The 23,573-nt window shown below is 41.7% G+C and overlaps 1 protein-coding gene and 1 long non-coding RNA gene across 10 annotated transcripts in view; one reads left to right on the top strand and one right to left on the bottom strand.

Moving 5' to 3' along the window:
* Positions 1-23,573, top strand: part of RGS6 (regulator of G protein signaling 6) — a 293,530-nt gene that overhangs the window by 192,537 nt on the left and 77,420 nt on the right. For 5 of the 9 annotated variants that reach the window (XR_006019279.1, XR_006019278.1, XM_042047282.1 and 2 more), the window contains exons 3-8: positions 4,454-4,598; positions 12,943-12,993; positions 14,389-14,495; positions 16,772-16,823; positions 19,260-19,324; positions 22,248-22,324. Coding sequence is in view for 7 of the 9 variants with exons in the window: in XM_042047282.1 (XP_041903216.1) it covers positions 4,454-4,598; positions 12,943-12,993; positions 14,389-14,495; positions 16,772-16,823; positions 19,260-19,324; positions 22,248-22,324 (497 nt within the window). In the remaining 2 variants the exon portion in view is untranslated. The remainder of the gene's footprint in view (positions 1-4,453; positions 4,599-12,942; positions 12,994-14,388; positions 14,496-16,771; positions 16,824-19,259; positions 19,325-22,247; positions 22,325-23,573) is intronic. The other 4 variants (XM_042047280.1, XM_042047283.1, XM_042047284.1 and 1 more) reach the window with 1 other exon arrangement.
* The window catches only part of LOC121673691, a 9,381-nt gene continuing 4,084 nt past the window's right edge, over positions 18,277-23,573 (bottom strand). Inside the window, exon 2 of the long non-coding RNA XR_006019284.1 lies at positions 18,277-22,137. This is a non-coding gene — a long non-coding RNA (uncharacterized LOC121673691). The remainder of the gene's footprint in view (positions 22,138-23,573) is intronic.

Genomic DNA, 23,573 nt, shown 5'->3' with positions numbered 1-23,573 from the left:
CTGCCACTCTTTCTGCCTTCTAACTTGCCTCTACATGCAGCATAAGCTAATGGAGTGTGAACAGGCTGAGAAGTTTATTTCAGAATAAATCACTATGTTGGACAGAATCTGCTGAGCTTGTGAGATACCGTGGTTGTAAAAAGTGACCTGACATGCTTTCAACTGGCTTCATCAAAGTTGTGACAGTGCCATTATCAGTGCAGTTGGTACAATATCCAAAATGCTGGATACAGCAAGGGGAGGGGAGAAGGCACAGCCAGCCCTGGTGGGGTGACATGACTGCAGTTGTCTGAAGAAACTTGGCAATTTTTAACCAAGGAATGTGAGGTGTGGCCACAGTTATTCTACACACATTACTGTGTGGAGAGGGAAAGACAGTTCCTTTCCGGTATAATTCTGGGTTTCAGACTTGGTAATTTTATGATTTCATAGAAAAATGTAATGCCACTTGGGATGCCGTTGCTATGTCAGAGTTAATTTGACCTGTAATTTTTTTATATGACCCTTGGAAGAGTATTTTGTATTGATATTGATGTAGTGTTTGCAACATTATATATGTATTCACTATTATTCCACTTTATCTGGTGTCACTGAGTTACCTTGCTTTTTGTACAGTGGGATTTCTGGTCCCACATCCTCCAAACATCATTTTCATGCTTGTTCTTGCAGAGGGAACCATACAATGAACAATCCAGCAATTAATCTCTAAATTGTGTTCCTGAGGAGGGACTGTATGAGTATACAAAGCCAAGGATTCCTGTATTTTTATCTAATTTTTAGTGCCTGCTTCTATGTGACAAAACATCTTGTTAGACAGAAGTGAATTCTTTACAGTATTTTTCCCCTCAGTTTAACATGATCTCTTTTGGATCTGACTTTCTTTACTTGTTCTATTGCATTGCTTTGCAGACGAATTTGCTGTAGTATTTCCAAATTTTTTTTTTCTTCAGAACTTTTATTTCTCAGTACATTCTATGTCTTTTGCTGCTTACACTTCCCCTCTCTTGATTCAGTTTAATTCATAAGGTCATGGCTTTAACCCTTTTGAGTGGTTAACCTGTTTTAGATGTTTTATTTTCCTCTGGGAAAACAAAGGAAGTTCAGGTTACAGATGTTCAGCCATATGAGTTTTCTTTTGTGTTCAGGCTTTGCCTTTGCCTCCCCAGTGCAACATAAGTGAATATGTTCATAAAAGAGAAAGTCTATAGAACAGCAAAACGCTCAGCATCCCCACTCTGTCTTGCAAATATTTCCATGGGTATCTGCCTTTATTCTGGGGGCAGGCCAGTGAGCCGGCTGTGCTGAGACAGGCAACTGCTCGGTGGCTCTCCCAGGCCAATGGTACAGCGATCTGAGTGCTGTGTCTGCTTTGTTGTCGTCTTTCTCGGGGACTGTTGATGCGAGATGCTGGTGACTTGTTGGGGAAAAAGAGGACATCGCACACCTGAGTGTGTTCCTCCTGAACACGTGGTCCTGGGGTGAAAGTGAAAAAGAAGCAGAAGACAAGCAAGGCATTGCCCTGCTCTGCCTTTGCATGCCTGGTCTCAGATACAACCTGATGGTGTGACCTGTTGTATTTTACCGTTTTATTGTAATTCTTGTCTTGATTGCCTGGAACCTTTTCCTCTCGTTTCTCTTCCCTATGAGTGACTTCACTGGACACAGCGTTCCTCTCTCTCTCTCCCGTGTGTCTCCCGGGGCGTGGAGAGGACAGGATAGTCCCCGCTCCTTTCCGCCTGGAGTTTGTTTTTGCTGTCCTTACCTGCGAAATCAGCTGCATCTGAACATGATGAGGGGTGCGCGCTCCATCTGGTTTTCCAGCGGCCTCGCCTCCCACTGCAGTTCCCGGGGAGCCGGCAGCGGGCGGGTTTAGGGGCAGATACCGGAGCCCGGGGCAGGCGCTGGCGAGGGCGCGGCTCCTCCGCCCGCCCACGGTCCCGGCCCTGGCGCTGCCTCCCATTCCGTGGGCAACACCACCACCTCCCGGCCGCCTGTCTGCCCGGCCCCTGCCGCAGCCCAGCCCGGCCCCGGGGCTGCCATCGGGGAGGGACGCGGGGTGATCTCAGCCTCCCGCCGGGGGCTTGGGGCAAGGAGGAAGGAGGATGGACAAAAGGTGAAACGAGGGAAGGAGCGATATGCATTTTAAATGAGAAGGTGATCTGAAATGAAAATGATCTGAAAGCATTGGAAGAATGTTTGTAATACCAGGAAAGGTTTGTTTTCCTTGCAATAGGCGTTGATTTTCCGTAAAATCCAGGTGGTGCGTCCGGCCTCTGTGGTCGGTACCCGGAACTTTCTAAAGAAGGTTTCCAGCAGATGTGCTCACACCTGTACGCTAGCCTTGGGTGTCCGTCGCTGCCCCTCGGGACGGACCTGTCAGTGCCCCGTGCGCTCCCCGCTGTCGCGATGGGACTCGGACGCGCGGCCGGCGCTGTCTGTGCTCTTGCAGCGCCCGCTGGCGCGGCCCCGCGGCATCGCAGCGTGAACCCGAGCCGGCCCTAGCGACTGCGGGGCAAACGCGCCTTCAGAGCCCCAGGGAGATGTATTTGCTTTTACTTTATTTTTCATTTTAGTATTTACGGGAAGATTTTTTTTTTTTTTTTTGCTAGAGTATTTACATTTTTCTAGTTTCTACAATCACTCGTGGAACTACTCTCTGAAAGTGTTTTAAGAGTTGTCTCCCAGAACTTCTGAGGAACAAAAATACTAAGACCTTACAGAACACAGTGTTGCTGGCCCAAGAAAAAGTTTCTGCTTTACATGGAGAGGATTTTGAGCTTTACTATTCGGAAACTAAAAGCAGCACGCATGTGTTTTGCAGCACTACAAGGCTGTTCTGTGCAAATCTGCCCAGGCAAACTGTGCCTGCTGAGAAACGCCATAAGGTCTGAGGTTGTTCCTGCCACACTCACCAGGACACGGCTGAATTCAGAGTGCACAGAGAGGCTGATGTGCCCAGGGATATATTTCTAGAGAGCCAAATCAGACCGGGTTTGTCAAGAGTCTGTGGGGGCGGTAAAGAACTTACTCTCACTCTTGGGAGGTTTCCAGAATGAAGTGAGTGAAGCTGCTGGGTCTCAGACTGGGGCGCTGTTGGATGGAAGTAGGAAAGCAGCAGCACTTCGGGTTTGTTCCAGAGCTGTCAGGTGTTGCACTGCAAAACTCTCTAAAACAAAAGAGCTGCTCTGATCAAGGCTGATCCTCACTGCACAGTGAATGGCTCTATGAAGGCTATGCTTTGTGCATGCGTAGCAACCAAATACAGCACTGTGCCCATCCCACTTTCAGAACTTGTTGCTATCAGAAATCATTGCAGCTTTGGAGCAGCCCATCAACTTTTCCAAGTCCAAACCCATACTTACATCAAAAGGATTTAAACAAATGTTGGTCTGCAAATTCTTGGAGGGAAGAATAAAACAAGGAAAATATTTTCCTAGATTCCCTCTATCTTAGAATGAAAACAAAAATACTTTCTAAAATTCATAGACAGGTATTTTGCAGTTCTACAATACATGGTGTTTTGACTTTAAATTCAATTATTTAAACTGAATGGTAGTAGTTCAGCGCTGCTTTCAGCTTTTCAAATGCTTCTTACTTTCAGAGGTTATTTGGTAAAATAAACTTGAAGGATTTACCAGACAGGAAATGTGATTTTAAAATATAGGTATTTAAGAGATTATGATTGTTGTTTTTACTGCTTGTACTATGCACAACCTTGTGAAATAAATACAAAAAAGAGCAAATAATTTACCTATTTTGAACTTGTTAATTATGGCTAACAGATTTTTGCTTGTTGGTTGTGTCCTCACTAAATTGTTCTGCGCATTGAAAACTCCTACTGTTACATATCTCTGCCCAAATTTGAAATGCAGGAACAAGCTTGCCAGCAAAATCAACTGCTCCTTGCCAGTAAAATTCCCTTTAACACATGGCTTAAGGAGCCCTGTTTAAAATACGGCCTCTAGTGTTAGTGCCAATACTGTCTCTTTGTTTTGCATGGCACTAAGTAAATTGTCAGCAATTGCTATAGAGTTGTAATTCATTTGGCATTACCCTCGACTAAAAGAAATTACATGTGCAACCTTAATCCTGCTGGAGAATTGTCCCTGATTGACTGCTGCACCAGTACAGTGAGGCCAACTGCACTCCAGGGCAGCTGGCATTACACATGATTGAAAGACCTAGCAGGAAAAAAGCTTCCTTTGCTGGGAAAGCTGTACAGTATTGATTATTTTCTTTTAAGAACAACAAAGTCCTGGAGGGAAGAGAGTTACAGACATTGGGTCATTTAATTTTCCAGGTAATGTGACTGTTACTGCATCACTGCAAACACTGTGTGTGGTTCTCAACCTTTCCTAAAGAACATGAGGGGGGAAAAAAAAGCAGCAATGTGTCAGGAGGAAGTTGCTTTCTTACAGAATTTGATGAAGGTAACTACCCTTCTCTGTAATAGAGATCACAGGTGATCATGTTGCTGCAGTCAACACAGAAGTGTGTGATCCTGGGAGAGATCTGTTGCGGCCAGCGCTCTGTGGGCGGTTTAAAGATTGACTTTTGCAAACAGAACTACTGCAGAAATTCACAGGAATCTGGCATAGGTGAGTACTACAATGCCAGATCTCTTAGTAAATAAATATTGTGCCAAAATCATTAAAATGCTGCAGCTTTCAGAGCACTTTACTGTCTTGCACCACTTGGTGACATTTGCACCTTTGCAGGGAAACTGTTATAACACTGGTGAGGGAAAGGGGGACCTTGATGTAACAGCCTTTGAAACTCAGTTTGTGAATGAGGACGTGGTGTGAAGTGACCTGATAGTCGCATGCTGAAATACACCAGTCGCCTTGTATGTTTTATTAATTTTCCTGTTTCCTGAAGAAGAAAATTAGCTATTAAAAATATTAATATATGATTGAAATGACAGAAACATTGCCTTTGGTTTAAAGGCTGTGCATACGAATTGAATAGAAGTAAAAATGTTTCATGCCTAACAAGATCTGACACAGGAATCTTCAAAAGCCTCAATTCCAGCAGTGCTCAGAGTTGCTTCCTTTGCTGTTTTGTTGCCAAATCATTTTGACAACGTGAGGAACAGTGCCTAAACACTACTATATGGCAGAGAGCCAAACTGCTAAGCTATATGAGCCACTTCAGTAGTCTGGGTAATGCAAAGGCAGAGCACCCTGAAAAGCAGCTGGAAATATATGATCAATTGTAGGTGTAAAGGTGCATCTCAACACATCCTCAGTTCAGATTTGTAAAAGGTAGTGATTTCAGATGCTACTACGAAGTGCTGTTACTAGTGCTGCTGGGAGGCTGGGAGTGCAAGGTATCACTTTCCTGCCTCTTGTACACCTCTATGAGGGCTCTCAAGGCATTGTGCTCATCTTCTGTGGGTGTTACAGGAGGCATGGGTTTGAATGACACAAAGTGTGGAACCACTAATTCTTTTTGTTTTGCAATTTTGTCCTGTACTTGTAGTAACAGCAGTTTTATCTGAGTTGTATTTGAGGAGAGAGTAAGATTTGGGCACAGGTCACACAGTACATCTCTAATTTAGGTCAAATTCTAGCAAATGAAACAACAGCAGTGGGGATTGCACTGGGGTTATGGTATATCCTGGGTTCTGGAGGGTGTGTGCATTCGGGTTTACCAGTGTGTCTTTTGATGCCAGGCCTGTCTTTAGGTAGCGCAGACACGATGGCAGCTCAGGTTTTCCAAGTCCCAAGGTGAGGGATGTTTAGCACAAGTAAATCAGTCTGGCTGCCCCTGTGGTAAGGCTATAGCTTGGCATGTCTCAGTGTGAGCAAAGGCCAGTGTGGATCAAAGGCACTGAGGGTCAGGTGTGAGGGCTGCGCCGATGGGATGCAGCCCTGTTGAAGTGCAGTGAGAACAACACTGAGGCTGGCTTAACACCAAACCCTTTATGAGCTGGGCAGGTCAACTGGAAAAAGACCTTTTGCTGGTATCGCTTTTTTTCCAGTTGAGGACCTGGTTTAAGCTGTCCTGGCAGACATCTTTCACTGGGATTAACTGTGCATCCATTAAGAGGTTTGCTAACTCAGCCTTACTAACGCCCCTGAAGAGCAGTCATTTTAAATCCAGGGCTCTCGGTTAGTGGCATCCTTCTGCTCCTCAGCACGGCTGCCTGCTTCTAGGTGCTGCTATGGGAGGGTATTGCAAGCCAGCAGCATGTCTTCAGGCATGTCTGCTGCTACTTCCTTTCAGGCCTTGTGAAGCTACCTGAGCTGTTTTTAGATGGGCAGCCGTGTAAGGAAAGAAGTCTGGCTGTGATCTTAAGATCTAATTTATCTTTGTTGCCTGGGTGAATTAGCCCACACAGAGCTCTGCGCCATCATGTCATTAATTGATTCCTGCCTAGTGAAAATCTCCCTCTGCAGGTCTGCATTGTGGAAGATACATGTGCTTTGGTAGCCTGACCAATATGATGAGAAGGCAAAAGTTCCTCCAAATAGCAGGTCAGAAGAAGGAGGTATCAGCAGGGTTGAAAGTACACAGGAATTTGGATTTTGCATTTCTAAATCTCCATCCTTCAAATTTTGTATTCCACTTTCCCACTAAGCCTTGTTCTTACTTCACACAAAGTACTATGCTTTCAATTTTTTTATTACAAGAGAAGTAAATGGTAAATTCAAACTCTCAAGTTTACAATGAACAAAAAGACTCCTTAGAAACTTTGGCAGCATTGATCAAAAAGGGGTAACACTCCTGCTGCTAATGGTTGTTAATAATTCACAAACAAGATTTAAAGTGAGTATAACATAAAGGAAAACTGCTATTGCTAGGATCTCTGAGCTGTTGTAGCTTTGATGATGCTCCTTAAGCTGTTGTAGCTTTGATGATGCTCCTTGCTGACACTGAGTGGTGCAATTACCACATGCTGATGAAGGAGAGCTGCAATTACCACGTTTTCTGAGTCAACTGCTGAGATATTTTTTTAGTTGGCATTGGTATTTATTTATGTGCTTATTGTAGGTAAATTTTATAAAGTGCTTCCCCAGTATTTGTAACAGAGTACTAGAGAGAGACCTAGATATTCCTCTTTTTTTCCCCCTACCATAAAAATTGTTGCTTTGTTAAATCCTTAGTGTGAACAGTAGTCTGTACTTCCAACTTAGCTGAAATCACTGTGGGAGTCAGTGGGGGGCTCTGTGTAAGAAGAATTGTAGCACAGAGTGCTAGAGGCCTTGAGAAATTTTGTATGAAACCGTTTTGCCCTTTATCCTGGGGGATGTTGATTTGTTTATTTTTGCAAGCCCAGTGGTAAAAGTGGAGATAATTAACCTTTTTGTCCTAGATTTACCAAGGACTCAGAACTGTTTGGGGAAGGACCCAAGACGTTATTTTCATTTAATAGTGTGATTGCCGTGATTGGCAGCGTAAAAAGCAGCTTGAGTGTCTGCTTGTACACCTGTGCATGTATTCTTATGTCATTTCAACTGCTTGTGATGTTTTTTTTTTCTCTTGCTTTTCTGATAGAAGTATTTAAAGATTTTTCTGAGTTCAGGAGCAAATTGTTTGGAAAATTTGGTGCTAAAATGAGTTCATCTATTTTCAAGAATGAGGTGACAGGAAGGGGGCGTATTTCTACCCTTTCATCAAATGACTGTCTAGACAGTGAGTTTGGAGGTGATTGACAACAGAGGCCAGGCACGTGGCTTGCTTGCCATGGAGTGTGTAGATGAGGTCTAGGAAGCAGCTGAACAGTTCACATTTTTCATGGAAAAAAACCAACAAAACAAAAAACCCTACCCCAATCAGACCAAATAAACCCTACCCCAATCAGACCAAATAAACTCCCCTGCCATGCAAAAATACTTAATATTTTTTCAAACTATCAAAATATGTTCACAGAATATTAGAGTTACAGTAACACTGAAAAAAAGACAGGAAATAACTAAGCAATCTTCTGTATCCTTCTGTAGACAAGTATGTATAACACATTCTTTCATGTTATGATCAGATGGTTTTTTAAAATGTTTTTAAGACCTCACTTGCTTCAGTGATACTATCTGTCAGTGTGGTGTGAGGCTGTGAATGATACGAGATCCAAAGTATCCCACCCCACCAGCTGATGGCATCCAGTGATCAGGGCTCAGCTTAACAAGCCCTATAAGACAGGACAAGCTTCAGTCCTTGGTCACTGGTGCCTCACCTGGCCACACAAGATGTCTCATGTCAAATCCCACTCCACTCATAGAGCTCCACTTGTCAGTGCTTGTCAGCTCTGTGACCTCAGGACACAGCAAAAAAAGCAGTTGTCATATCAGGCCTAAAAAGAAAAATAAAGAGGCACACATTTGCTGAGGTTTCAGGAATACTCTTGTATTTTTTATTTGTATACATATATATGTGTGTGTACAGGTGTAGGCCTTGTCAGGGACACGTTTAGTCCATTGGATGACAAGCAGACCCCAGTGGTCCTGGTTGCTTTGCTCAGAACCAGAGGTACAGACTCCACTCCAGGCAGCAGATCTTTAGAAATAGCTAGAGGAGGTTGAGTTGTCCTGTCTGCCTCTGTCATTTCAGCATGTGAAGGATGGGGAAATCTGATTATAGATAGGTCTACATTTTCTAGAAGAGGTAGAACAACATAGGTTGAGTAGATAAGGTATCAAATACAGGGGTGGTGATTCACCTCACCAACTGCATCTTGCCAATGGCCTCACACCTTGTGAATTTTTTTAATTTAACTTTGAGTGTCTGACCACTCATTTGTCATGTTGACAGGCAATGTCCAGCAGAGAACCAGCTACTATTATGGGGTCACTGAGGCGTAAGAGAAAATGTAGAAAATAGCAATAAATATAAAACTGCTGGTCTGTCTCTAACCACGTAGCAGGATAAGTGGTCATTGTGAATATGTTTGCACGTATAAATACAGCTATTCTGTTGCTGTTAAGTAACTTCAGCTTCAAAAAAGAGCCTAAGGCAAAAATATATGTTTCATCATAGATGAGGAGGAAATAGGTGTTCAAAGGATGTTGGCTATCCTTGAGCTGAGCATTCTGACTCAGAGGAAATGTAGATGTATAGAGAGGAGCACGGAGAAGAGGGAAGCTGTTCCTCTACCTGGATTTAGTAACACTTCCTATTATGAAAACATGCCCAACTATTTGTTTTCAGAAGATTCCAAATGCCCTGGTAGCATATAGTGTAAACGTGTCAGAGTCAAGGATTTTCCCTGGGTATGCTCTGAAAGAGCTTGTGAAATGTGAGAAACACTCAGAAAATACCTTTCTGGGAAGGTGAGTTGTGTGAGGGCCATCCACCAGGCTTAATGTAAAGGAGAGGTGAAGATGATGTTTTCTGGAAAACTTACAGATAGAGGTATCTGTGTCTTGATCTGGCAGAGGACAGTGTTGTAAAGGAATCACTCAAATCTTCACTGTGTCTTAGAAGGATAAATCTAAATTTTCTCATTTGAAGAAGGGCATAAGTAGTATTTTGAGGTGGGCAAAAGTAGGTTGCAGTGATAGAAACAGCCACAAACAAATGTTTAAGGGTAACCCTGAAAATTGAAGGTGTTACGGGAGATGACAGTAAAGAGTTTTCATTATGATTGAATATTAATTAGTGACATGGCTATTAACGATGACAGTAATTAACAGAGGAAGGAAAGACTTGTCATTGTCCCAAGGGTGAGTAATCAGTCTTGGCAGGTGATAAATAATGGTTCAGCAAACTCAGCAGAAAGATAATCTGTCTGCCTCGGGACAACTGGAGAACAGCTACAACATCTTCCAGGCTCTTGGCAACATTCAGGAATGACTTCATGTTTTTAACAGAAACAAATTAAAATTCCTGATCTCAAGTGCTGCTTATACTCTGGAGTGGCTGATCACAGGAGTTCTGGTTGAGTCAGTGCCTTCAGTTTACTTACCCCTTTAAACCCTTCCTGCCCATTTAAACCTTTCTTATGAGGGGTGAGAAAGACTTGGGAACCAGCTTTCAACATTACTTGAATTTTTCATTGTCATTTGATGGAAATTGAATAGATTCCTCAGAAGTGTCCTAGAGCTGGGGACATGATGATTCTATGTAAAAATGGAGTGGGACTTAATCCTGCACTAAGTATTCCTATACATCTGGAAAGGGGTCATGCAGAAAGCACTTTACCTCCTGTGAGCAAATCGAGGCAATACTGTAGATGACTGTCAGGTATCAGCTCTCATGTCACTTGGCAGTACAATGCCTAGAGATCACTGCAAGTCTGTAACTAGAGACCAAAATCAGGAGAAATGGTGGATTTTTTTGTTTGGGAGATGAACTGAAAAACCAGTAATATTCTAGTTTCACTAGAACTAAGACAGCATTTTGTGAGGTTTTGTTTCTAACAATACAGAAGCTCTTCAGTTTGAATCTTCTTGAATTAGCTTTCTAATCGTAAATGTTGTGCTCTGTCTTCAAAATATTTTTGTTTTGTAAAAGGTAAAAGGGAACGTCCATGTTTATAAAATAGTGTATTTTATTAACAAACTTGTCAAAACAACATGGCTTTGAACATACTCTCCATATGTTATTCAGCTAGCAGTGTTCACTAGATGCCTTCTCATTTAGCAGATAGTTTTGGACCACTTGTACATATTTTTCTGAATAAATTTATTGTTCACAAAAAAATGACGTGACATCAGGATGCATCTGACAGGGTGGTTTCAGTAGAGAAAACAAAGTGCTGGCACCATTGCCACGGGCATTGGTTTGCCGCTGTGCAAGGTACTGCCTGCAGTTTTGGTGAGCTCAGTGCAAAGAAGTTGGTTTAAATTTACAAAGTTGCTGAAAGGTAAAGTACAGGGAGAGGGAGAGACCACCTTAAGAGGACATAGGAAGAGTTGGGTTGGTTTAATGAGATGTAGGCAGGCAGACAAAGTGTCAGCCCTCTAAAGAAACACTCAGGAGAAACCGTCAAGGAAGAAGAATCATTATTTTCTTTCAGTGATAATATGGTTATAAAATGCATATAAATTGCACATTAACAAACTTAGGTTGGAAAGTTACAAGAAGAGTTCAATCTATCAAAAAAAAAAAAAAAAAATTCTGGAATAACTTTCCAAACAAGATAGTGGCAACTGAAATTCCTAGGTGAAGTTGGGAGGTGTGGAGAATGACCGTACTGCTGAGAGTACAAGATTGTGAGATTGGTCTTTTAGTATCTGGTTCACTGATACCTTCGAGGCAGGGTGAGAGAATGCCCGGCTGCTGCTTGTTGGTCACATCTGTTTGCCCAGTATTTAAGTGAAATCAGATGCTTCCCTGATCTTCAGAAGCTCTGCTGATTGTCTGCAGGGGACCGGTAGGTTGTGTCACCTGCCTGAGGTGGGGGATGAGAGAGGTCAGGTCCATATTGCTGCCTGCTGCTGAAGCCTGACTGAAGAAGGTTTGCTGGTGCTCCTTGAAGTGTTGTGGGTCTGCTTCCATTGTCAGGGGAGTAGGAGCTACTGTCCTCTTCTGTGTGGGGTAGAGCTCACATTTCTAATGGGAATTTCACCTGTATGGGAGAGTCAGACCTGCAGGTACTTGCAGGGACCTGGGGCAGTGCCTGGTGTCTCTGTGGCACATCGTGACTCCTGGCCTTTATTATATTTAAGATTTTCTGAGGGCATGGGGGTGGTCTGGGCCAGTGGCAAACAAAATGTTCTTCTGGAACAACCATTGTGGTTATGCTTCCCCTTGAGGTCCCATCCATGTCTGAGCTCAGAAGTGCTCCACACAAATAAGATCCTCTGGGATTTGTTGAGTAAGCCTGAACCAGGTTGGATAGGGCTTTGAGCAGCCTGGTCTAGTGGATGGCATCCCTGCCCATGGCAGGGGAGTTGGAACTGGATATATTGAGGGTGCCTTGCAGCCCAAGCTATGATTCTATGAAGTGTTACTGGGGCTATTAGCCTACTGTATGTGAATGCAAATATTTCTCCGGAAACTGACTGTATGCTGAGAAGGGCTTGGTGTTATGTCCAGACATGGCATTGTTAGGCTGTGCTCAATGCTGTTATAACTTAGTATGGACTTGCTAAATTGCCTCCAAGTGTCTTTGCTGATTGCCTTTGACTTTGGACAACTCCAGTTAGCTCACTTGTACACACCATTATGTTTAATTTTAAGCTTAACCTTCTGAGTATGTGATTTAACTGAATTTTGCTGCCCTGCCACGATGTATTTTGGTAACAGGCCTTCGTTTCTACTGAACAGTGATAAGTTTTCCTCTTCTTTGATCTCCATGCAAGCAACAGAGGTTGTATACATACAGAGGATCAATCCTAGAGAATTTGATGTTCTTTATGAGATAGCAACAACTTTCATTATACATGATGGGCCCTGAAAACCTAATGAACTTCCTGATGGACCTTAAAGGTTCTCTCCTCCCGGCCACCATTCCGTTTGTGTGATCACCACCAGGTGACCACTCCCAGGGGCCGTGGTTACAGGCACTCTGAATGCCGCTTCCTTCTCTAAGACGTTGCTTGTCTTTGACATGAGCAAGGCCTTCCTCTAACTGTTTTTGACTGATGTTTCAGTTCTATACACATTACAGGTGTGAGGTGCCAGTAAATGCTTCTTCATCTTCTTGCTAACTAGCGCTTGGAGAAACTTAACTCTTTATGCTGAGGTGAGAGAGAAGAAAATGAGAGAGAACAGTTACATGGAACCATTAGAGTAATACCTGATTTAAGCTATATCAAGTCTCCTGTTGCACAGAAAGCTCCATGGGACTCTTAGTACCTGTCAGTAACCATGTAATTGCTGTGTGGCACAAGAAGGAAAAACATTCTTAAACCTCAGTGGAAATAAGAAGGAAAATGGAATTAAGTTCATGTCAGTTCTATTGTATCTATCTCAATGTTATCTCTCTCTAGGGCTCTCAGACCCTGTGGTCTCAGTGTCTAATGCTTTCTTAAATTTTTGTTTTGTTTGTTTGTTAAGGTTCTGATATTGTGCAGTGGCTTATGAAGAACCTCAACATTGAGGATGCAGGTAAGGTGACCACAGCTGGGGAGAAACAGGTGCTCCATTTGTATTGTGTGTACCATTAGACAGTAAATACTATATTGCTGCAGTCTAAAATGCCAGGAGAAGAACATGGTTGATTTAAGCATTGGAGGGAAGGAGAAGGAAAAGAGTTAAGAGTCAACGTCTTAAGTCTAATGCCTTATACTGCAACACGCTGAAATGCCATTGCAGGAATTTTAGCCTGACTGTGAAACTGTTGCTACCTACAGAAGACTGATTGAATTTAGTTTTGTTCCTAGAAAAAAGTTGGTGGATGTGTATAGTTAAGCAGGCAAATGCAGCATCAGGTTTTCATGGCGTGAAGAAAGATAGCCACAACTGACATGACGTTGTGTCTGTGTCATTCTTGGCCAGGGCCATAGAATCTGGTAATGGTTTTTAATTTATTTAAAAGAGCAAATAGATAAATCAGCAGATAGATAAATGGATAATCAGCCATAAAGAGTGATCAGTGCATGGGCACAGTCCAAATAGTTCACTCTTCAGAGAAACCAAAATAATTTAGGCAAGTGAAGACCTATTGAGAGAAGGGAAGAAAAGATCTGCAGGTCCAGAAGTTTCTTTTCCTTTTCAGGAAAGAAAAAAATCCAGAATCTCACCTACCAGTTTTTAAGCTTCCTTACTGTCACCATGTAAAAGCAGAGATAGAGGTAGTGTTGAATCACCCAGCAGGGCATCCCTATACACAAATCCCTGCTCATGAGTCCTGTCAGGTCCCAAATCTGAATTTCAGCTGCAGACAACAGCTTTATTATCTATCTGGACATGCACGAGCAGGTGATTTTTCAACTCTGAGAAAGCTGATGCAGCTTTTGACAGCTGGCATTGCTTGAAAATCTGCGCAGATGCGCCTCTGCACTGGGGAAGGTTGCTTGGGCAGCACAATTACTGTTGTAACTCCCCTTTGCAACGTTTTTTCTAACAAATGGCAATGCTACAGTGTCAGGATGTGTCTTTATGAATAAATATTCTGCTAATGAACTGGTGTTGCAGGTGCTTGTTGGATTTGGTAGAGGCAAGAGAAGTTTATTGATGGAACGGGCTTCTTGTCAGCTGTCAGCTGTGGTGGATAATGTGCTTTGGAATGAATTTCATACTCTAGAGCTGAACTGGTGTGTGAAATTTTGTAAATAAAAAACTAACGGGTTAAACATATGAGCACTCCTTCATCTGTGTTGTAAGGCTGATTTCTGCACTCCTGCTTTGCATGGTTTGGTTGGAGGTGGTAGGAATGTGGTGTGGGTACAGAGAGGCATGTGGGCACCAGATTTCACATGAGTCATCTCCAGAGCTGCTATTGAAAGCAGAGTGCAGTGCATGTCTTGTTGACACATCCCTGCTGTTTTTTCTCTTTGACAGGGGAAGCAATACACTTGGGAAGTCTTATTGCTGCACAGGGTTATGTCTTTCCAATCTCAGACCATGTCCTTACCCTGAAAGATGACGGGACATTCTATCGTTTCCAGGTTGGTAAGCACCCTGACTCCCTTGTGGCCCCCTCTTCTGTCCCTGCAGTAATACTGCTGAAATCACCCACTCTTTATGCCTAAGCAGCCATTAGGTCTATGAAGCCAGGGATTGAGGCTGTCTTCATAGAGGCCCTAGGAAATTATGAAGTCCCTTCAAAAGGTTTTGCTTTAGAATCCCAAATCACTCTCATCTACCTCCTGACTTAGTTTTTTACATAAATGAATGGCTATGTCTTGTGACTATTTTTGATATCTGAATTCAAGGCTGTTTACTCAGATTTGAACTAAACCAGGAAAAAGAAAATTACTTTCAAGCCCTAACTCTGATGCAGAATTAAGTAGCCATTCTCCTGTTCAAAATGGGCCAGGACAAACTTAGGAGCTGGATATTCAAGCTTTGGCACAGCAGAAAATTCACATTTTTATAATCTCTTGCTTACGGATTGGTGTGGGAGAGGGCACGCTTAAGGCTTTGGCTCTTCTACAGAGGATGTGTAACCTTGGCAGTCACCTAAACTGGGACATCTCTATGCCTCAGTGTTTCTGTGCCTCCAGATGTGCTGAATTTTTAAAGCACCCTGTGCTTGAGTTCCATGCCCTGTCCAAAATCTGCCACTGTCAACTTGCTAGATAACTGAGTGCTTGTGCTGCAACAACTCCTTCTGAACTGATTGTGTAACTTTAGAAGAAGCAGTAAGTCCAAACTTGGAGTCCTACTGCCTAATCCTGCTGGCTGAATTTGTGTTTTTCTGTCAAATGATCCCAGCCAGCTCCCTTATCTTTCCTGTCACCTCTCTTCTGTTCACTCTCCTGTTCCTCCTTTGCATTTTTTTCCTCTTTTTTTAGCTTTTATTTGAAAAGCCAGTTCTGCTCTTTGCATCTGATGTTGCAGCTGCTCATGCTCGCTGCTAATGTGGTATTGTGTTATCATGTGTGACCAATGTCATGGTGAAAAAAGAAGCCCAGGAGATCACAGACCTCCTCTTATCTCACCCCACCTTCTGGTTGCAAGGCATCATTCAGACTCAGATTTTTCATTACAATTCCCTTTCTTTTCTGAAAGACACGACAGAAGCAGGGCTAATACTGGTTGCCCATTTAGCTGTATTTTTCTCTGTTTTAAAAGAGTGGCACTCTAAGAACTTGTCCTGTGCAGTTTTCAGGAGCTACATTCCGATATAATTTAATTTCTTTTCCTTCTTTTAAGCCTGTGTAAACCACATCATCAAAGTGCCTGCTTGACTTTTCTTTCCCTTTTCGTACCATTTTTGCATATTCTTTGCCTATTACCATTTCCTGAAACATACCTCCTTAGCTGTTTTCTGCAAAAATAACCTGATAGAATCATGCTTCCTTTCCATTACTCTCTTCTTGCTTCTTTTTACCTCAGCATCAGTCCCTCCTTTAACAGTAGCTCTTTAGCTTCTGAAATTCATAAGATATATGTCAGTGAGGAGCATTGAACCCTGTATTGTTTGAATCCCCCATGTTTTCTCGCTATACTTCGGTGCAAGGAATAGTCTGTGTATAAATGTCCTATGCCCATCTATAGCATTACATCAGTAAAGCAATGTGTAATCAGTAAAGGATCAGTGTTCTGTAATTTCTGTGATCACCAGCACATTCTTTTTCATTCATGTTAAAACTGAAATACAGTCACATATAGTAATAGCTTGTAATTAATTGTAGCAACTGCAATATGCAGACCTGGATAGAAAACAAAAGCACAAAGTTTAACAGGACTTCTGCTTTCAGAATGACTCTATGCAGCTGAGTTTTGACCTCTGCCATCTGTTACAATTAAAAAGGAAATTGTTTTGTAGTCTGCCAACCACACTGGTAGCTGCTCCAGAAAAGCAAGGGGTATGTAGCATATAGATAAGACCATGAGGTTTCTCATGCTCTTAAAAAAAAAAAAATTCAGGTTGCCTGTGAATTCCTGGGGAAAGAGGAGGTTCTGGGGATAAAGAATTAAGAGGTCCACATTCAGATGAGCTGGCAACAGTGTCTGAAATTTCATCAGGATACTGGACATCCTCCTCGAGAGGTGCTTGCATTACAGCATCTCTATTTACCTGCAGTGAGGAATATTAAAGGTCATACCTTCCTGGAAAAGCATCCTCACTTTTACTGAGATCTGTAGCAGTGTTTTCTCTGAGGGCAGAGACTGGCTGGTAGATTTTGTGATTCTTCTTTTTGTACTTGTAATGTTTTTTTGCATCTGAATTGGTTTTCATCTCTTAAATTACAAAACTCTGTATGTTTTTTCCTAGGCACCATACTTTTGGCCTTCAAACTGTTGGGAACCAGAAAACACAGATTATGGTGAGAGTATAATTATTTTACTATAGAGAGTTAGTTTGTGATCCAAAAAATTGTCCTTAAAATAATTACTGTTGGACATCTACACCCTTCATGTAGAGTGCACCCTTCATGTGCAGAGTTTCTTGTCAGATGGCAGCATCAGGGGCAGATATGTGCCCATCTCAAATGCAGGAATTTGAAATCCTGGGGCATCTCAAGCCCCTGGAGCTGTAGCTATTGAGCTCAGTGGGGCCAGGGTTTTGCCTTCTGCTACCTTCGTTCTCCCAATAGCCCCATTCATTTCAGTAGGATTTGTGGCAAGCAGAATACTGGTTCTTGGGAATCTTAAACAATACCAGTATTTCTTTTGTGGGAGAACATCCTCTGATCTGTTGCTGAATCTCTTATGTTGATCAATAAAATTTACTTCATCTGGGCACTCATCTGACTGATCAATAAACCATTACATAACTAACAGCAACCCACAGTTAAATGTTCTCTGATACATGACATCAAACTTATTTTCCCATTTTTTTAAGATTACCAGATGATAGGGTAAAAGAGAAGACTGAGCATGGTTTATGAGCTAATAAAGTGCAACGTGGTGTTTTAAACATGTGAGTGCCTGCAGACAGGGATAATACATAAAGAAGATATGTCAGTGTTGTTATCTTTAGCTGTCTGCATGCAATATTGCTGTCTCTTCCAGAACTGCACTTCTTTCACAGTTAAATGATAAAATTAATTGTTGCATCCTGGTGTGGCTTTGGAAGAGGAAGCATATCCATGTGTGCAGTCATAAAATGGGGGCTTCTGGAAGTCCTTTTATCTCATAAGATTGGTTTAGAACTCTTCTCTGAATAATCAGTTTGGGTTTTTTTCCTTCTTGTGCAATAATTACTCATCATTATGGATTCTGGAAGTTATTTGCTGGGGTAAAGAAGTAGCCTGCAGTGGTGTGTGTCATGATAGTTCATTTGCAGTCCTCATCTGCAGAGGAGCTAGCACAGACTTACATGTTTATCCCAGTGAGGGAACTGCTTAGGAGAAAACATGATGCTGTTTTGTATATGCAAAAAAATTCCATATTTTACAGTCACCCTAAATCACTGTGTGAACTGTGCCTAATATGTATTCTGTAAATACCAGAATAATAATATGAAAATGGAGATTCTGTTCTTTTTCCTGCAGTATGAGATAAATAATTGGTTTTTGCAGTCAGATTATTGTGCTGCAGAGGCATTGAGTGGAGCAGTACACCCCAAAATAAAGCCCTCCATGAGCTGACCCACAGCTGGACAAGCTTCAACTGCATTAGCTCTGGGCCCTGTAGTGGCAGATTTTCATCTGTCCCAGAAACCTCTAACATATGCTTATAATCAGACTTTGCATAGCAGAGGCCTGTACAGATGGAGTCTTCCCAGGAATTAATCCCAAACCAGCAGTAGACCCAAATAAAACTGAAATCCCAGCAGCACTTCATACTTTTTTTTATTTGCATGTGTCCACTTACAGGAGAGGAACTAACTTGCTAATGGCAGGTCACTGCCTTGCGTGAAAAAACGCTGTGAGACAACTGACTCACTTCATTTGGTGTCGTAAGTGCCTTACAGAGGAAACTGCCCTTGAGATGTGTAAATATAAATGAACTGGTCTGCTCTGGTTACAATGCATAAAACTGGCTCACTATATGAATGTTAAAATTACAGAAACAGCGTAGAATAGAATTTCATGAGTAGCACTGGGCCTCTATTATGTTCAGACCTGACTATGTACCCAGAGTGTGCTGTGGACCTTGTGTTTCAGCCTGTAATGAAAATGGGATGACCTAGCAGATCCAGGTGGGGCTTTCCCAGGAGTTAGCCTGGGACTGGTTTGGTGGTGTGCACTGGGCTCATCTTGAATCTCAGAATCCCAAACCACATCAGTTTCAGCAGTCTGTGCCTATAGCGAAATGTGACCGGGCTTCTCTTAATCATTTGAAGTATGTAAGAATAAGTAGATGGAGCTTATTAAAAAATGCTCAGATCATACCTTTAAGATCTGGCCCTTATTTGTGTTTTCGCATCAATATCCTGATTTATTTTTATTTTTTCTTAGCAGAAAAGAAATGCAGGGATGGTGACTTCAGCATGCATATTCCCAACCTGCTTAGGGGAACAGGTTGCTAATGCTATATCCAGAAGCAATTGTGCCTTTTTTGGACTTCTTGTTAGGTCCTGGCATCTGCTCTCAGCACTTTTAAATGAGATGTCCCAGATGTTTAGGGCCTCTGAGATGAGCTGTAAGCAATGTCAGCTGGGTGTTCAGCCCTCTCATTCCTTGATTCATGTTGGTTTCCGGTGAAAACGAGCTGTCTACTTTTTTTCCTTCTTTTTTTTTTTTTTTTTTTTTTTTTTTAGAATCTAGTACTAATAATCTGTCTGTAATTGTTTTCCATTCTGTTTCTCCCTTTAGCTATCTATCTTTGCAAACGGACCATGCAGAACAAAGCTAGGCTGGAGCTGGCGGATTATGAAGCCGTAGGTACACTGCTGCTAGAGTTTAAAGCTGGGGGGTGCAGGGATAGCTTTGCTTGCTAACTGAATGCTGCCATTTTGTGCACTGGGGACAGCCTTTACCATATCTTTTTCTTAGTTGGCAGAACTGTGTGAAGGTTGATGTGGAGACAACATCAGGACCGTGATTGATGAATGTCCCTGGCTTTGCAGTGTCCCACGTTAATGCACCTGCTGTATAATGAGCCCTTCATGGGGCGAATTACACAGAAGTTCAGCTTGGTGTCCTGTTTTCAGATAGGAAATCCTGGTTTATATAGCAGATTTCAGCACAGGGAAATGATGGATTTTCAGGTGTGCCATTGGGCAATTAAATTGTTGATGAGACATCTAGTTACAAAAGTTCTCAGATATTAGACTTGGAATGTTTTCAATATGCCATATGAAAAATATCACTGAACTTTATTCAGAGCGTGTTTTCTGATATGGAATTACTGTGAATAAAAATATCCTAAACTTTAGTGTCAGACATCAGGGTGGAGAGGAGTGGGAAGATGGAGGCAGGAGGGGCAGGGCTGTGTATTTCTTTGAATACCAGCAGTGTAGCACTCTGAGCAGCGAAGCTTTTCTGTCATACTGACTTTCTTCTGTTTACTTGTTCAACAGTGTAATAGCAGAATTTTATACATGGAGTTTTTAGTTGGAGGGTTTGTTTACAAAGTTGGTTCTAGTGGATTTCTGTGGTCATGTTTGTTACAATGAAAACATTTATATTGCATATAATCACATATATTTTAGAGTGGGATTTTTTCTTCCAAGACTGGAGTTTTTCCTTCTTCCTTACCTTCCCCATTTTGGAACATCTGTGCACGTGTAGAGATATGTTCATGCCATTCTGTCCTTTCAGTGCAGAGCATGCAAAAATTGCCTCTTACCTAGTCTACCCGGGAAGTGCATTCAGACTTCCCAAGAGTTCTAATCTCAAACAGGCACAAAGGAAGGAATATAATAATCTGCATGCACGTACATGTCCTTTTGCTGAGTTTTCTCTTCTGCATATTGTTGATTTCATTATTAAAACCATTAAAATTGCTCACATCCAACTAATTAACTGTAAGTACTCCAAAGATCTATCATAAAGCAACAAAAGGCTGTTCAGCAGTGCACATACTCCCACACACATGCAGTGAGGCTAAAGTACTTTTGCACATTGTTGCCTACTGAGAGTAGCAATGCTCCAGTGATGGTAAATAATTAGATCTTGGCAGTCTCTCATTTTTCTTGTGAATATTGCATTGCACAATTAGAAGTTACTTCTGCATTCAAACTTTGTTCTCTTAATTAGAGACATTCAGATAAGAATGGCACCAACTCCTCCTAAGCATTATGGGAGCTGAAGCAGATCCAGTAAGGGATGTAAGCTCAGCACAAGTGAGAGAAACAGGCTTGCAGGAGTGAGAAGGAGCCCTTCTCACAGTTTTGGAGATGGAGCTGGAGAATGCTTCTCCATAGGTATCAGCAGTGACCTGGAGCTTTAAAAGAGGCTCTCTACAAAGCATGTCAGGGGACATCTCATTTTTAGGTTCTGCTTGCAGCATTCACAGACAATCCCCCAGCCCCCATTTATACTGAGTAGAGCAGGAGTCTTGATGATGTGATTAAGCTTGTATAGTTGCATTCAGGTTTTTCTATAATTGGTCAAACATAAGCACAATTCAAATATAGCTTCAGTTGGTGATATTTCCTTGGCCTTAGCATATGTACTCCAGAGGGCACATGTGAATGTAATTTAAAACAAAATAAAAATAATGAAAAAAAAATTTCTTTTACAGATAATTACAAGTTGTTCTTCCTTGTAGGCACATTTAAGGAAATCATCACAGTTCAGTACAGCTGTAAATCATTTGTTTAACTGTTTTCCTCCATGTGTACAGACTGAAACCGTTATGTGGACTTGGTGGTAGCAGGGCCAAGCTTTATGTTATCTTGTGTTATACAAGAGTTTAAAGTAAATAATAGTAAGATTTCTTCTTGCATTGAAATGCATGTGCCTCAAGTAAGTTTCTTGAAATAAAGGTGATAAGTATAAAAAAACAGTAAAACTACAAGTGTTTGTTTTCAGTGTAAATTTGAAAGAGTTAAACCAGCTGTAATGGAGAAGAGCATCTTGTTGTCTCACAGGTCTCCATTCCTGGGGAGGGAGTGGATATGTAACTTAGGGGTGCCATTTAAGCCTGAAATTCTGGCCATGTTCTGAGTTTAACCTTGAGCTGTGATGAAGCCATATCCCCATCCAAATCCTCTCTGTAACGGGTCTGGACCAGAGCTCTTACTTCAGATGTAGAGCAAAACTGCATCTGGAGCCATTCTTTGCAGTAACTGTGTTCATTGTTCAGGAAAACAAGCTATTTCCTTTTGTGAATCATCCTGGCAATCCCCAGCCTTCAGAACTGTGCAGCTGCATAATGCTCCCAGCAGTGACCACGACTGAGCAAAGCAGGGGACGCTCTGGCTTTGCACCTTCACAAAAGCCTGAAGAGAAGAGAACAGTGCAGAGAGGAAGGGAAAGTGAGGATGAGAGGGAAATGTGCAGCTGGCAGCCATCTGCTATCAGAAATGAAAGTCATCAGCTTCACAAAGCTTCTCAGTGTTATCTTTTGGGAACAAGTCCATAATTTTTTTCATAGTAGAGCTCAAGCTGTCTTCATCACACTCCATTACTTATCTCTGACAGGGCCCTTTGGGTTGCAGCCCAAAAAGATGTGTAACAGCCTTGCTTTGCCTGCAGTATAGTTCACCTGAAACCAACACTGACTTCCATGTCTTTAGTTTCTCAGCTTAAAAAAAAAAAAAGAATAAAATAAATACCCACCATGCTAAATGTGATCTCAAGCATTTGTTGTAATTACAGAAATTGGTTGTTCTTACTATTTTAATCTTTCAACAGGAAAACTTAGCAAGACTTCAGAGAGCGTTTGCAAGAAAGTGGGAATTCATCTTCATGCAAGCAGAGGCCCAAGTGAAGTGAGTAATCCTGGAGCACTGAATTGCACCAGTATTTAGAGCTGTGAAGGGAAGGGGATTCTCTACAGATAAAACTTCTTTGTCAAAATCTTACTGTGACTAAGCTCAGAAGGTGTTGGTGAATTTTAATCACTGGCAGACTAGAAACAGGAGAGAGCCAATTTTGAAGGTGTGTGCCAGAAACTGAAAGATGGGTTTAATTATCTATACATGGAAATGTGGGTCAGGAGCTCCTAAGCCTGTATTTGCCATGGGACTCTGGGTAATTCACAAGCCCATTGTGCTTCTACATTTGTGTAGTATTTTTGTTTTGTATGAATGGAAAGAACAGAATTTTGTCATCTGTGTTATTCTATGCTTGCAGAGTATTTCTGAGTCTAAAAATAGTGTCACTTCAATGTCATTATAAGGGTGGTATTTACAGCAGGTATTTCTTCTCATCTTCCCTTATGAGAGCAGTATGAAGCCTCGTAATGTTTTGAGTGTGTTTTCATTGCTGCTGGTAAATGGGTATGGTCCAGGGTCTGTGTACTGTTGTCTACAAAGTAATACCTAGAACTCTGAGGGTCCATTTTGTGCATGTCATTGTCACCTATAAAATGGAAGGGTTGCTGAAGGTGACACGTGAGGACACCAGTACTGAAACTGCTCCACTGGAAGGAATTTGCTCTTTCAACATTAGATGCTAAAAAGTTAAGGAATATAATTTCTTGAAGGTGTGGCTTGAGGTATATGTCTCTATCGTTGATTAACCCGTTGGAATTTTGATGAATTCTTTGCTTAGCAACATTGAAATTATATACAATTTAAATATATGGTAATTATCTTTTAAATTACAAGGTAATTAAGGGATTTTTTTTCCAACCGGAATAGCAGTGCTCCGTTTGGAAGAGAAAATTAGAACTTAGGATAGCAATTGTACTTTCAGTTACTTAAAGGCTATTGCCAAGATTAAAAAAAAAGTGTAAGTCAAAACAGAAGTCTGCGTTCTGTCTAAAACATATAATTATTATCTAAGAAAGAAATGTAAGTATCAGACTCATTGTGGTCATTGTTGGTTATTCATCTTTTCTCCATTCTGTTTTCTTTGAACCCTAAGCATGCATAAGCACTATCAACTTTTTTTGCTGGCTGGTTTTAGCTTCTTAGTTCACAGTTCGCGTGATGGTTCAGTCTTCAGGTTTCCAGAAAGGCAGGGACGGAATTCACATTGTAATTCACAGTAACTAAAAGTTTAAGTTAACTAAAA

Source organism: Corvus kubaryi, unplaced genomic scaffold (genome assembly GCF_017639235.1).
Source record: "Corvus kubaryi isolate FWS band 111438036 unplaced genomic scaffold, C.kubaryi_AGA036_p1.0 66, whole genome shotgun sequence".
NCBI lineage: Eukaryota > Metazoa > Chordata > Aves > Passeriformes > Corvidae > Corvus > Corvus kubaryi.
The sequence above is the reverse complement of the archived record's forward strand: the minus strand, read 5'-3'. Positions and strand labels throughout refer to the sequence as shown.